The 15,385-nt window shown below is 46.3% G+C and overlaps 1 protein-coding gene across 1 annotated transcript in view; it reads right to left on the bottom strand.

Moving 5' to 3' along the window:
• Positions 1–15,385, bottom strand: part of LOC138261625 (SCO-spondin-like) — a 1,514,343-nt gene that overhangs the window by 1,113,813 nt on the left and 385,145 nt on the right. Inside the window, exons 39-40 of the mRNA XM_069210750.1 lie at positions 14,844–15,003; positions 13,972–14,026 (exon numbers count right to left, since the gene is read on the bottom strand). Of these exons, the coding sequence (XP_069066851.1) occupies positions 13,972–14,026; positions 14,844–15,003 (215 nt within the window). The remainder of the gene's footprint in view (positions 1–13,971; positions 14,027–14,843; positions 15,004–15,385) is intronic.

Genomic DNA, 15,385 nt, shown 5'->3' with positions numbered 1-15,385 from the left:
ACTCCCTCATGTGCTGCTTTGATGATATCTAAACTCGGGTCTTGGATGGGAATCTCTGATTTCCCACCCCTTGAATAGTTGCGAAGGCAACACTTTGTGCACTGATATGATAGGAATATTTTTGGGGGTCGGCTTTTGGCAAAGGCTGGCCATCAGCAGAGGCTTTCACAGCAGCTTGTGCCACACTGTCTAACTTTGTGTGATAATGGGTTTTTGCAGCAACAGAAGCCATAGCAATTGGGGATTTGGCAACTTCATCAGCCAAAGTGTTTCCTACAACGTGTAATCCTACACTTTGATGGCCCAATGTATGTAGCACATGAGCCTCCGGTAGTCTATCGTTAAGATTAGCTATCTCCCCCAGAATCCCAGAAACCGAAACATTTGTGAAAAGTAGACAAAATTCTGAATTCAGCAAGGGGTAATTTGTGTAGATCCTACAAGGGTTTCCTACAGAAAATAACAACTGAAAAAAAAATAATAATAATTGAGGTGAAAAAACGCAATTTTTCTCTACGTTTTAATCTGTAACTTTTTCCTGCAACGTCAGATTTTTTAAAGCAATATACCGTTATGTCTGCTGGACTCTTCTGGTTGCGGGGATATATAGGGCTTGTAGGTTCATCAAGAACTCTAGGTACCCAGAGCCAATAAATGACCTGCACCCTGACTTGGGTTTTCATTCCATACAGGGTATACAGCAAATCATTTACTGAAATATAAAGAGTAAAAAATAGCTATCAAGAAAACCTTTGTATTTCCAAAATGGGCACAAGATAAGGTGTTGAGAAGCAGTGGTTATTTGCACATCTCTGAATTCCGGGGTGCCCATAATAGCAAGTGAATTACAGGGCATTTCTCAAATATACGTCTTTTTTACACACTCTCTTATATTTGGAAGGAAAAAATGTAGAGAAAGACAAGGGGCAATAACACTTGTTTTGCGATTCTATGTTCCCCCAAGTCTCCCGATAAAAATGATACCTCACTTGTGTGGGTAGGCCTAGTGCCCGCGACAGGAAATGCCCCAAAACACAACGTGGACACATCCCATTTTTTGACAGAAAACAGAGGTGTTTTTTGCAAAGTGCCTACCTGTAGATTTTGGCCCCTAGCTCACCCCGCACCTAGGGAAACCTACCAAACCTGTGCATTTCTGAAAACTAGAGACCTAGGGGAATCCAAAAGGGGGTGACTTGTGGGGCTCTGACCAGGTTCTGTTACCCAGAATCCTTTGCAAACCTCAAACTTTGGCTAAAGAAACACATTTTCCTCACATTTCGGTGACAGAAAGTTCTGGAATCTGAGAGGAGCCACAAATTTCCTTCGACCCAGCGTTCCCCCAAGTCTCCCGATAAAAATGATACCTCACTTGTGTGGGTAGGCCTAGCGCCCGCAACAGGAAATGCCCCAAAACACAACGTGGACACATCCCATTTTTGACCTAAAATAGGTGTTTTTTGTAAAGTGCCTACCTGTAGATTTTGGCCTCTAGCTCAGCCGGCACCTAGGGAAACATACCAAACCTGTGCATTTCTGAAAACTAGAGACCTAGGGGAATCCAAGATGGGGTGACTTGTGGGGCTCTGACCAGGTTCTGTTACCCAGAATCTTTTGCAAACCTCAAAATGTGGCTAAAAAAACACATTTTCCTCACATTTCGGTGACAGAAAGTTCTGGAATCTGAGAGGAGCCACAAATTTCCTTCCACCCAGCGTTCCCCCAAGTCTCCCAATAAAAATGGTACCTCACTTGTGTGGGTAGGCCTAGCGCCCACGAAAGGAAATGGCCCAAAACACAACGTGGACACATCACATTTTTTCACAGAAAACAGAGGTGTTTTTTGCAAAGTGCCTACCTGTGGATTTTGGCCTCTAGCTCAGCCGGCCCCAAGGGGGGCAGAAAAGGACAAAAATAAATTTGCTCCCCCCACCCCCCCCGGGAGCGACCCTTGTGTGACGGCGCAACAAAAAAGATCCCTGGTGCATAGTGGATTGACCTAAAATTGGCCGATCTGCCCCCAAAGCGGGCAGAAATGGCCTAAATACAATTTGCCCCTCCAGGGGAGCGACCCTTGCCTAAGGGGTCGCTCCTCATCTCTGGAAAAAAAAAAAAAAAAGAAGAAATTTGCCTTGGCGCCAAGAGGTTTCTGCCCCCCCTGGGGGCAGATCGGCCTAATACCAATAGGCCGATCAGCCCCCAGGGCGGGCAGAAATGGCCTAAAATAAATTTGCTCCCCCACCCCCCGGGGATCGACCCTTGCCTACAACGTCTCTCCCCTTGCGTGACGGCGCCAAAAAAAAAGATCCCTGGTGCCTAGTGGTTTCTGCCCCCACCTAAAATCGGCCGATCTGCCCCCAAAGCGGGCAGAAATGGCCTAAATACAATTTGCCCCTCCAGGTGAGCGACCCTTGCCTAAGGGGACAGAAATGGCCTAAAATATGTGCCCCCCCCCTTCCGGTGAGCGACCCTTGCCTACGGGGTCGCTCCCATTGCCTAACGGCGCAAAAAAAAAAGATCCCTGGTGCCTAGTGGTTTCTGCCCCCCTTGGGGGCAGATTGACCTAAAATCGGCCGATCTGCCACCAAAGCGGGCAGAAATGGCCTAAATACCATTTTCCCCTCCTGGGGAGCGACCCATCTGTAAAACAACCAAAAAAATCCCCGGTGCCTAGTGGTTTCTGCCCCCCTTGGGGGCAGATCGGCCTAATTAAAATAGCAATGGCCTAAAATAAATTTTCCCCCCATAAACTTGCCTAAGGGGTCGCTCCCCTTACATGAAATTCACAAAAAAAAAAAAAACTCCCTGGTGTCTAGTGGTTTCTGTACCCCTTGGGGGCAGATTGGCCTCATAAAAATAGGGCAGAAATGGCCTAAATATAATTTGCCTAAGGGGTCGCTCCCCACCTCTAAAACAAAAAACAAAAAAAAAACAATAAAATTTTTTATCCCTGGTGCCTAGAGGTTTCTGCCCCTCCTGGGGGCAGAAAAGGCCTTAAAAAAAATGCCCCACCTGGGAGCGACCCTTGCCCAAGGGGTCGCTCCCTTATGTCCATTTCATTTTTAAAAAGACATCCCTGGTGCCTAGTGGGTGTTTTGACAGCCGGATTGCTTTCAATCCGGCTGCCAAAACGCAGAGAGAGACTTCAAAGGGAAGGAAATAACTTTCCTTCCCTTTGAAGCCTCTATCTGCCTCCCATATGTGATCGGAAGAGAAATGCAAAGCATTTCTCTTCCGATCGCGCTGGAAGCTCAGGGGAGGCTCTGTGACAATCAGAGCGCGCTCGCACGCTGACGTCACAGGGGGGGGTGGGGGGGGTCGGGGTGGAAGGGGAAGGGTTTCCCCTTCCATCCCTGACTTGGGGTGGTGGGGGGGAACCCCACAGAGGGAGCGCTAGCGCTCCCTCTGGGCTGTGTGCCCAGGACATAATGGTTACGTCCTGGGCACAGCAGCACTGTGCCGCAGGAGGTAACCATTACGTCCGCAGCACAGAAGGGGTTATTGATGGCGCCATGTCGTGAATTACTCTCGCCTCTCAGTGAGACTGCTGGATTCAGAGCGCCAACCCTTTTGTTCGTAGGAGACTGAGGGCCTGATTCTAACTTTGGAGGACGGTGTTAAACCGTCCCAAAAGTGGCGGATATACCACCTACCGTATTACGAGTCCATTATATCCTATGGAACTCGTAATACGGTAGGTGGTATATCCGCCACTTTTGGGACGGTTTAACACCGTCCTCCAAAGTTAGAATCAGGCCCTGAGTCTTTCCTACACCAGTTAGAAGCTGTCGGCCCAAAGCTCCTGGCTCTCTAGCAGTACCTCACTCAAACCCAAAGTAGTAAAGGTGATTTCTGGCAGCCTAGCTCAGGGACTCTGGAGACCTCTCAGGGACGATGTGGTGTAACAACTCTTACCCCTTTTCTCTCATTAGAAATAAGTCTCTTAAACACATAGACAATGAAGAAGATGCAGGACAATTCTCAATATATTTATTGAAAAGACTGTAATCTACGATAAAATGCATGTGCTGCAATGATTATGACAATGAGAAATAACAGAAGCAGAATGGTGAGGATATAAATGGTAAATTTTAAAATGCCCAACATATCGCAATAAACATGAAGTATGCAATTCGTAGTAATATTGCCTAAACACTACCTTAAACGAGAGCAAATCTGCCAGTACAGTGTCCATGAGAAACACACCCAACCCTGTTACCTTGGAATGAGATTGGCCCCTTAGACTCCGGCTCAGGAATCGTAGAGACACAGGGCTGAGATTCGCTGCAAAGCAGTGTGAAGTGTAGATGATGTATCTTGGTGGAACCCTGTCTAATGACCTTGGTCTTGTGAGGTGTTTTTATACAGCACATGTTATTGTTTGTGCAGGAATCCTGATGCAAGTATGTACCTAAACATCAGATGGTGTGTGCAAACTTGTGTTGGCAATTACATAATACCTCCCATGTTCGTATTCTGTTCTTGTCAATGCAAAACAAAAGGAGCACAATGACATTACCCACGTACATCACTGATAATGACGCTTTCCCAGAATGACACTTAATGGGAAAATGAAAACATTTCTCTAAAATGCATCCATCTGCAAGCAGTGCTAAAAGGAAATAAACAATTAAATAAAACAGAGCATGATAAATAGGTCAAAGGGGACTAGGTAAAAAGGGCAACAGGTCAACAAGCTAAAAGCTAAGCTGTGCCCAGGGAGAGAACTAAAATTGACCCACAACAGTGCTATTTTTTTTCTCTGTTTCTTTGGCCATATCTTAGGAGTGGACTATGACATGGTAGTGACATTTTTGTTTGTCCCTTCCTGGTTTTGAGCATTGCTATTTATGGTCACTCAAAGATTAGTAATGGCATAATTGGACATGGGGGTTAGAACACCAGCTAAAATTACACGAAAACTTGACATACATCAGAATTTTCACCACCCACTTGGGTTTATTCCGCTACAAACAAGTCAGTTTAAAAGTGTAGTCAGTGGTGGCAACTTTTCAAGAAGCCATTCGAAGGGTCATCAGTCCAATTGTGCACATTTTATAATATAGTGTTATTTTGGCATTCGGAACCACAACAAAAGAATATGACCAGGTTTTAGAACAAGTTTGCAGAGCATTTTGAAAAACCATACTAAACCTGGACCCACCAAATGTAAATTTCACAAAACACAATTGAAATTCTACAGTCACATCTTTTCAGGTCAAGGCTTGAAACTGGGCCTGAACAAGATCAAAGCCTTAAATCAGGCACCAGCCTCCAAGGGTGCAGGTGACATCTCACCTTTCCTAGATATGGCACTCAATACATAAAAGACTGTGCAACCGTTAGCACCGCTTTGTGAGAACTGATAAAACAAGGAAACAAGTTTGAAAGGACCCCTGCCTGTGTACAAGACTTCCAAGAACTCTAAACGAGAGTCAGCATTGCCGCAGATATGACCTATTTTGACCCGATGATGCATGGAAGCTAGTTCTGTAGCACAACATCTACCTAATAAGGAACGCAGACAAATTATATCTTATGTCAGGCGCAGCCTGTCGGACACTGAAACATCATTATTCTCACGGAGACAAAGAAAGCTTAGCAGTGTGTGAACACTACCACATCACTATATTTGGGAAACACTTCAATATCAGGCAGTTATGACAATATTTTAGGAAAATCCTACCCCAAGAGTACATTTAGCGAGTGACTGCTCATGCTCGCAATTCAGGTCCTAGTGCATTTAGTGCTATTTCATAGCACAAAATGCTTCCTTAACCCATTTTAAATGCACATGGGGAGGAGGGGGGCAATTTTTGGCCAGCATTTATGTGCTAAGAAACCGCACTAAATGCATAACTACTCTTTAAGCATAATTCTGATTAATTTCACTGAAAAATTAGGTAATTTCATGTGATTATATTACATGGAATTCGGCGAGTTAAGCCTGGCCCTAGATACAGCACAGGCAACAGTGGGAGTGGACCCCGCAATCATTCTACTACCAGTGTCCCTGAGCTAAGCTCTAAAAAAAAAAGAAGATTTTCTGACTGTGACTGTAGGCAGATTCTAGGCCTCTTCTACTGATATTCTTTCTGCTAAGACTGGTAAATTGAATACCTGTCAGTGGTCACTGTGACATTGAAGAGGACAACTACTTGAAGAAACCTGGAGCAATGCCAACAAGACGACTAACTGGACTATAGTAAGGAAACTGTTTCTTACCCAGTAAGCATCTGTTTCTGGCAGATAGGAGGTCATTACAACCCTGGCGGATGGCGGAGAACCAGTGGTAAGACCGCCAACAGGCTGGCGGTCTTACCTTGGTGTATTATGACCATGGCGGTTACCGCCATGGTCAACCGCCGGTTCTCCGACCCGCCCGCCAGGGCGGAGACGACCGCCGGGCTGAAGACCTGGGTCTCCAGCCCGGCGGCCGTCAGTATACTGCCGGCGGTATTTGGACCCGGCTTACAGCCGTGGATTTCCAGTGGTTTCAACCGCCATGAAATCCATGGCGGTAAGCACTATCAGTGCCAGGGAATCCCTTCCCTGGCACTGATAGGGGTCTCCCCCACCCCCCACCCCCACCCGACTCCCTTCCAATACATCCCCCACCACCCCTGCCACCCCCCACAGGTGCAGCGCCCCCTTTCCCACCCCGACCCCCAACATAACATTACTCACACACACCCGACACGCATGCAGGCACCACCAACACACACACGCACACACCCCGACATACAAGCCTACATCCACACACACAGTCAGACACGCACACCCACATTCAAACATACACGCACGCATCCATACAGACATACCCACAGCCATACACGCACCCATTCCCATACACACAACACCCCGCAAGCATACACGCACTCACACACCCCCTCTACATACACACACGCAAACCGCCATGCACGCACACAACACCCCCCCTCCCCTAACGGACGATCGACTTACCTGTTCCGTCGATCCTCCGGGAGGGGACGGGATCCATGGGGGCAGCTCCGCCGACACCACACTGCCAACAGAACACCGCCACGGCGAATCACAGGACGTGATTCGCTGGGCGGTGTTCTGTTGGCGTGGCGGTGGAGGTGGAGCAACCTCCACTTCCCCGCCGCCCGCATGTATGGCTGTTGGTGGCTCTCCGTCGGAATAACGACGGAGAGCAGCCAACAGTCATAATACGCCGAGAGGCAAACCCCCATAGTGCTGTTTATTCACATGGTTAGCATAATCCTGCCATCTAGCGCTGGGCTCAGAAGTGTGAAAGTTGGTTTTCTTCGAAGAAAGTCTCTCGAGTCACAAAGCAGAATGACTCCTCCTCTTGCTGGTAATGCTCATGGACATCAACTCCATTGTTAGATTGTTTTCCGGCAAGGCAGTTGAGGATGGAGTGGAAGCATAGCGTAGTGCAGTAAGATGTCCATTCTAAATGAATGTGTGATAACGTATAAATGTAACTGCAACACACACATCTGGGGGAGGGTGGGCACATGTGAATCTACAGCACCACATACCATGAACAGATGCTTACTGAGTAAGTAACATTTTCCGTTCCAGGCATGTGTGGCAGTAGACACACATGCTTAGCATAGACTGAAAATCATTCCTCCTCAACAAGCGGTGGTTAACCTGTGGGGGTTACAGTTGTTTGAAATAGTGTACGTAGAACCGCTTGGCCAACATTAGCTTGTCCTGCATATCTACACAGTAATCTTTGGTAAATGTGTGTGGTCTAGACCATGTACCTGCCTTACATATGTCAGCTATAGGTACATTTCCTAGAAAGGCTATCAAAGCTTCTTTTTTACTAGTGTAGTGAGCTCGAGGACAGATGGGCAAAGTTCTTTTTGCTTTAGCATGACATTTCTGAATGCATTTGTTAATCCAACGTGCAATGCCTAATTTAGAAATGGCCTTTCCTTTGTGTGGTTTTGAGAAGGCAATAAAGAGTTGTTGTGCTTTTCCAAATGACTTGGCTCTATCAAAATAATGCATAAGGGCTCATTTTACATTTAGGGTATGTGAAGGCCTTTCCATATCAGATTCAGAATGGGGAAACATACTGGCAATTCAGTTAGTTTGATTAATGTGGAATTGAGACACCACCTTTGGAAGAAATTTAGGATTGGTGCGTAGTACCACCCTATCTCCATGTAGTTGGAAAAAGGGTTCTTCTTATGTCAATGCCCGAAGTTCACTGACACATCTGAGTGAAGTGATACCAACTAGAATTTATACTCTACAGGATAAAAACTGGAGGGGACAGGAGTGGAAGGGGCAGGAGTGGAAGGAGCAGGAGTGGAGGGCACATTATTCTTGTTAGTACAATATTAGAATTCCAAGTGGGGGGCAGGCGGCACCCCAGGAGGAATAACTCTTTCAAGACCTTCTAATAATGCTATAATGACAGGAATCCTGAAAAGAGAAGTGTGTTGTCTGTTTTGTAGATAAGCAGCGACAAGGTGCAGCCTTACAGATGTACATATTAGACCAGTAGTATGTCTATTGAATGGACAACAGACAATGTCCTGAATATTGTGTTTTAAAGGATCAATTTGTTTGGAATTACAGTGGTAGACAAATCTTTTCCACTTTGCAGCATGACAAGAGTGAGTCGTTAGTCTGCATGCTTCTTTAAGAATGTCCATACAGGGCTGTGGTAGGTTTAAATAACCAAACTCTAGGTCTTCAGAGGCCAGATAGCAAGGTGGAGGGATCTGGGGTCTGACATCTGACTTCTTAATGGTTCTGGCTGAGAAGGGCCTGCCTGTTTGGCAGTACTTTGTAGGGAATTACTGGGAGTACTAGAAATGTGGTGAACCATGGCTGCTGTGCCCATGTGGGAGCCAACCACAATTGGAAGCAGTGGGAGAGGTGGAAAAGCAGAACCAAATATCCCAGACCAACTCATCCATAGTGTGTTTTCCTTGGACTGTGGGTGTGGGAACCTGAAGGCAAAGTTTGGGCCTTTTGCATTTTCTGCTGTGCCGAAAATGTCTATTTCTGGATGACTCTAACACCAGAAGTATGGAAGGCGGACATATGGATGGGGATCCCATTCGTGGAATTGTTGCCCCCCTCCTGCTGAGAAGATCTGCAAAGTTTTTGTCTGTCTTGGAAGGTACTCCACCTACAGGTGAATGCTGTATCAGAGATTTCTAAATGTTCTGGGCTAGGTGAGAGAGCTTAGGGAATCTGGTGCCCCCTGTTTTTGAAAAGAGTACATGGCAGTCATGTTGTCTGTTTTGATGAGGACTACCTTGCAGATCAGGTTAGGAAGGAAGGCTTTTAGTACTAGATGAACAGCTAGCAATCCCAGGTGATTTATAATGAGATGTTTTTGGCTGAGTGTCCAGCATCCCTGGACAGTGAGACCATGTGAATGCTCTCCCCAGCCCATGAAGGAGGCAGCCATTTTTATGATTCTCTGTGGAATTGGGACCAGGAAAGGCTGTCCTTTTAGGAGATTGTTGGTGTTTCAACATTACAGAGAGTGGCCATCTTGTCAGCCGACCAACACTAGATCCTCCAGTTTACCCTCTGCTTGAGACCATTGCTCTCTAGCAACGGGGGCATGCCGATTCTGGCATGAGGCACTATGGCTATGATTGAAGCCATCATACCGAGGAGACACATGACTGACCTTACTGTTACTAACTGATGAGGTTGAAATATGGGAACAAGGGCCTGGAAGGATTGAATCCTGGTGACATTGGGGTAAGCTATCACTTTGTGAATCAAGAATGGCTCATAGGCCGGGTTGCATTTGGAGAGAGTGGGGGTGGGATTTGACTGCATTGATGGTGAAGTCTAGATGAATAAGTAAATTACTGGTGGTGAGTAGAGCTTTTGATGAGCCAATCTTCTAAATATGGAAAAACATGTATGTTTAGCCTAGGCAGGTGGGCTGCTACCACAGAGAGGCACTTGGTGAAGACCCTGGGGTGGTTATGACCCCAAAGGGTAGCACCTTGAATTAGAAATACAAACCTGAGGTATTGATGATGGGCCGGGTGAATGGGAATGTGGAAGTAGGCGCCTGCTAGGTTGAGTGCTGCCATGAAGTTCCCTTGTTGTAGTAGTGGGAGGACACCTTCAAGAATGACCATGTGAAAGTGCTCTGAAAGGATATTTTGATTTTGGGGTCTTAGGTCCAAAACTCATCTTAAGGACCTGTCATTTTTGGGAAAAAAGAAGTAGACTGAATAGACTACTGTGCCTTGCTGGTGTCCTGGCAATGGTTCTATGGACTTTTTTTTTTTTTTTTAAGTGTCAGAACTTCCACCTTGAGCAACTGTTGATGTTCTAACAAGAGTCTGTGTTTGTGAGGTGGAAGGTTTGGAGGTGTGGAAGTGAGCTCCAGACAGTAGTCATGTTAGATAATATCCAACACCCACTGGTCAGAGGTGATATTCCACGAGGCAGGGAGAAACCCTTGTAATCATCCTCAAACAGGTGTTGTGTGGTCAGAGGGAATGGTGGGCAAATCAAGATTTTGTTGTGGTGGCAGAGATGCTTTGTGAAGCCTGTCTTTCCTCTGCCTTTAGAATTCTTGCCCCTGAAGGAACCTCTATAGTAACCCCTGGCTAAGACGGTTTGTGCCTGAAGATCTTGGTAGGAGGTGGCCATATCTGTGGAGGTGGCTTTAACTGCCCCACGATAGGGGGAGCGGCAAAAGGAACCCCTTTGGGATGATGTTTGCAATGCCCTCATGGCTTTGGCCGTTTCATTGTCCTTTTTTTATTGTTTCAAGCAGATTGTCCACTTGAGGGCCGAAAAAGTGGTCTCCATCAAAGGGAAGTACCAGTATGTTCTGTTGCACTGCCGGTTCGAAACTTGATACCCTGAGCCAGACTTGATGTCTGAAGAGAATGGTAAAGTTAATGCCCCTTGCTGCTGTGTCAGCTGCATCTAGTGTGCAGCAGATGGAAATGTGGCAATTAATTTGCCCTCTAAGGCAATCTTGTACACCCCCTTTTTTTACTCATCTGGAAGATGTTAGAGAAGCCCATCTATTTCATCCCAGTGAGCTCTATCGTAGTGGGAGAGGAAGCCAAAGGAGTTAGCAATCCTCCAGTGATTGGCAGACTGGGCAGCCACCCTCACCCCTGCTGCGTCTATTTTCCTACTCTCCTTTTCTGGTAGTGGGAACTCACCAGATGTTTGTGAGTTCGCCCTTTTTCAGGCTGTAGCAACGACCAATGAACCAGGAGGCAGTTGGCCTTTAATATATGTGGGACTGAATGGAGATGCCCTGTATTCTTTATCGACCCTTTGGAGTTATGACACAGGCCTTGACTGGTTATTTGAAGATGTCTGGTGTGTGTTTGAGCATACCCTTAAGCATCGGTAGATGCTGTGCTGATTCGTTGGCTAGAGAAAGAAGGTTTCAAATAAAAAATCATCCTCTATGGTGTTGGTGTGGAGCTTGGCCTCATGGTATACGCCTGCTCTATCTATGACATCATGGTATAGAGTGGTGTTGTCTGGGGAGAGGGCTTGGCTGTGTATTAATCTGGGTATGAACCTGTGGATGTTCAATATTGATTGTGTTCCATGTATCGTCATGAGGTGGGATGGAATGCTAGTCTCTCTCTTTTTCCCCTCAAAAAGAATGTATGGACCCCTCCAGGGAATATGGTTCTGGTGCAAGTGGTGAAGGAGGTGCAACAGGTGTGGTGGTGGTGGAGTAGAATGCACAGGACTAGTAGGCTTGTCAGTCTTTTTCCTATGCTTTGACAGTATAGGAATGTCCAAAGCCTTCTCAAAAGTTAGTTGTCTTTTGGTTGCCTCTGAAGAAGTAGATGGAGGTCTTGTTAAAATACGGCCAGTGTCCAGGTGGAAGACAAGGTGTCATTGTCTGGAGTCTCTCCTGTTGGAGCCGCTGAAGGACTTGCTCCACAGGTTCAGATCTGGCTGTTTGGTTTGGAAAGGAGTGTGATTTTGGCTCCGACGCAGCTTTCAGCACTGAGGGCTTCTATGGCGAGTGACCTGGGTCTGAAGTTGTTAGCTTCAGTGCCAAGCTGGACCAATGATTCAAAGTCATCGCTTTCAGCTCCGATGGTCAGCTCATTTACGATGGTGTGGGAGTCAGCTTGGGAGTATGTGTCTTTTGCTGTGTTTTAGGCGCTGAGGCAGGGCTGGGCATTTCTGACACAGCTGGTCTGTGCCAACCATAGCCTGAAGGCAGTGGCAGCCCAACTGAAGACTTTGCTCATTCCTGGGTAGGTATGCAGCCCTTAGGGATGGCCGCTGGTGCTGGGGCCTGCGTCTCAAGCTCAGACCCCGAGCTGTCCTTGTGGGACAAGGTGCCCTCATCTGCTGCTGACCCCTGAGCGTTACCTTCCTCCTGAAGGTCCTCCGGTCCAAAGATGTCCTTTGTGTTCTTGGCGCTGTGTCAGGACATCTTGTCATCAAGCTTGTCTATCCCACCACATCTTCTTGGATTAGAAGGATTTGCAGGCCTCGCAGGTCGCTTCCTAATGACCCAGGGAGAGGTGCAAGTTACACACCTGATGTTGGTCGGTGCATGGAAAATTGGCATTTTAGCGAGGACAGAACCGAAAGGGTGTCCATTTCATCACCAAACAGACATGGTGCAAACTTTACCGAGGTGGAAGTGCCACCCCGAAGGGCGTAAGCCCATGGGTTCCGCTGTTGAGCTGAGTCACATCGACACGACCAACGTTGGTGAACATCTGAAGAAGGATCAGATACTAACCAAGATCGAAAACAATACCAACGTTAGTCCTAAGCTAGGAAACAATGATGCTGAGATGGAGCAGAGGAGCACACTCCAAACCCGATGGCAGAAGAAAACAATCTAACACTGGAGTTGATGCCCATGTGCATTAACAGCAAGAGGAGGAGTCTCTCTGCCTCATGACTCAAAAGACTTTCTTCAAACAAAAACAACCTGCACACTTCCAAGCCCAACACTAGATGGCAGAATTATGCTAAGCAAGTGCATCTACAGCCGCACACGCCTCGAACATTAATTTTTGTCAGGAGTAACCATATCTGAACTTTTGTAATGACCCAAACAGCCCAATTGCCTTCCTTTCACTACACTTTAAAGTAGGTACATCAGCTTGCCCCAGGGCAGTGCATTCAAGAGAAATACAGAGCAGCTGTTTAAAAGCTGCTCTGTGCTTCTCTGTGCAGGTGTCAACCTGGCTGCAATTTTCAGAGGGATCAGAGATCCCCTTGCAGGTGGGTGCAGTAAGTAACTCCACCTGCCTGCAAGGGGACGTCTGGGGTGGTCCACGGGACCCCTTTTCATTCCTCCAGAGGGCTGCCTTTAAAAGTCATACTGAAAATGTGCAACCTTTTTGTGGCGCACTTTCAGTGCACCTTCTAAAGGAATGTTTGTTTCTACGTCCAAGTCAGTAATGTGGGGCAGGCTCACAGGCACAGAGATTCCCTCATTTGCATGGGGCTACACTCCCATGCAAAAGAGTGAATGCCCTCTAATGATAAAGCTGGCACTATCTGTGTATCAGCGCTATCTGTAATACAGAAGGGGACGTACAAGTGTCTGCGGCCCCTTCTGCAGTACCAAACTGCACCCGGGATGTGCAAAGCGGTGTGAGCACTCATTGCACCCCCGGGGCACTCTGTGCAATACGGCCCCTAGTGAGATACATTTGTAAAAGTGATTTTTTGGTAGGCACAGAGGTGAAAAGTCTTCTAATACTATTGCACCTACTGAGAGAGCCCGCAATAATTTGTGGTAATATTTTGTAATGTATAAAATATTCCAGTAGGAAATATATAGCTTTCCAATTTGTGATGAAATTGTGAATGTGATCATGCTCAATAAAATATCCTACTTTTTGTGTTTAATATGCCCCACACCTGTAGGCAAGTGGACTGAACCTCACTGTGTTAGCCACGTAAAATAACACTTTTTCTGCCTTGAAAATACAAATATACCTGAAATCTTTTTAGTGTACTAACCAGCTTCAGAGCAGTAACAGCAGGAATCGCCTGATGCTTCAACCAGGATCTGACCCTGCAGGAAAACAGAGAAAGGCCCATCAGGCACGCAATACAACCTTCTCTACGTGAGCATTGGAATGTGTGAATACATTGCACCCTCTGGACTGGTGTACACCCATCAACATCTAAACCTATTCTCTGGCTTCAAAAGTTTAAAAAAATCCAGAAGATAGAGCTGGTTGTAGACTGGTGAACCTAGGAGATTTCTAACAAACACTGATGGTGAGGAAGGTCATGAGAGGCAACGTATGTAGCAAAACTTAGAACACAAAACAGAGAACACAGGAGGCTGGCGCAAAGGAGGATAGAAATGTTTCTTACTGGCAGCAGGTTGGTACTTCCCTGAGAACAAGGGAATTGATCCAGATTATAGTTCTGTCCTGAAGACCCACCAGACAGGCACAAATGCTAAGACAAAGCAGCCAACATTGCAAACCACCTGGTGGAGGTAAACCATGATGCATACTACATACACAGAGATATTGTTTGAAAGTTGCAAGATGTTCCCCTTCTATGTATCAATGTTGGAGGGATAATCAAATCCCCCCAAACCCTTTTACCTACACCTACACAGTCTAGTGAGTGATCAAAGGCTTCTCTACATAGAGAACCCACACTGGGAAAACCCATAGTTCTAAAGCCACTTTACATCAAAGTATCATGTAAGCCGTGCATCCTGAACTGATTCTTACTGATTTCTGTTTCAAGGCCCCTAGGCTAAGTTATAGTTCTTGCATATTCCAAATCTAGAAATGCATTTGTGCAGTCTTCTCCTAAATTCCTTTACAAGACTTCCCCTACACTTTGCGTCATATCCAAACCCTCCTTACCTCTGGACATGCCACACTGGAGAAAGGGCAGTACTGGGAGCACTGGACAGTTAAATTGGGCAGACACTGGCACACTTGGCACTGACCAGACCGCCAACGTTCACCGATGCTGTGTGTCCTCCCTTGGTAGTCACATGCCTCACACTGCTCTGTCTGACACCTACAGGAGGGGAAAAAATTGACAGTGATGAGCAGAAGATATTAAAAAGAAGAGTCTTGCAAATGTAACTTGTTTCGGGGCAATTAATTATGTTCTCTCTAATTAGAGAGATTATTCTGGTTTGGTCTCATATACTTCATACAGCCATTGTCAATGCAGTTCTGGAAATATGAATCTACATACTTGGTGCTATATTCAGTAACAAACATCAGAACACCATAGTAAGGCACAGTGGGAATAAAAGTCCTTAGGAAATATATTTTGCCATAAATAACAGTGGTTTTGGTACAATTGATGACAGCAGTTTTTATGTAAATTATGGTATGTGTTAATTTAAGGAACACAAATTTGAATGTGGAACAGAGGCTAGCCACCGTTTGCA

The sequence above is a fragment of the Pleurodeles waltl genome, chromosome 10 (assembly GCF_031143425.1).
Source record: "Pleurodeles waltl isolate 20211129_DDA chromosome 10, aPleWal1.hap1.20221129, whole genome shotgun sequence".
NCBI lineage: Eukaryota > Metazoa > Chordata > Amphibia > Caudata > Salamandridae > Pleurodeles > Pleurodeles waltl.
Note: the sequence above shows the minus strand (reverse complement) of the source record. Positions and strands in the feature narration are given on the sequence as shown.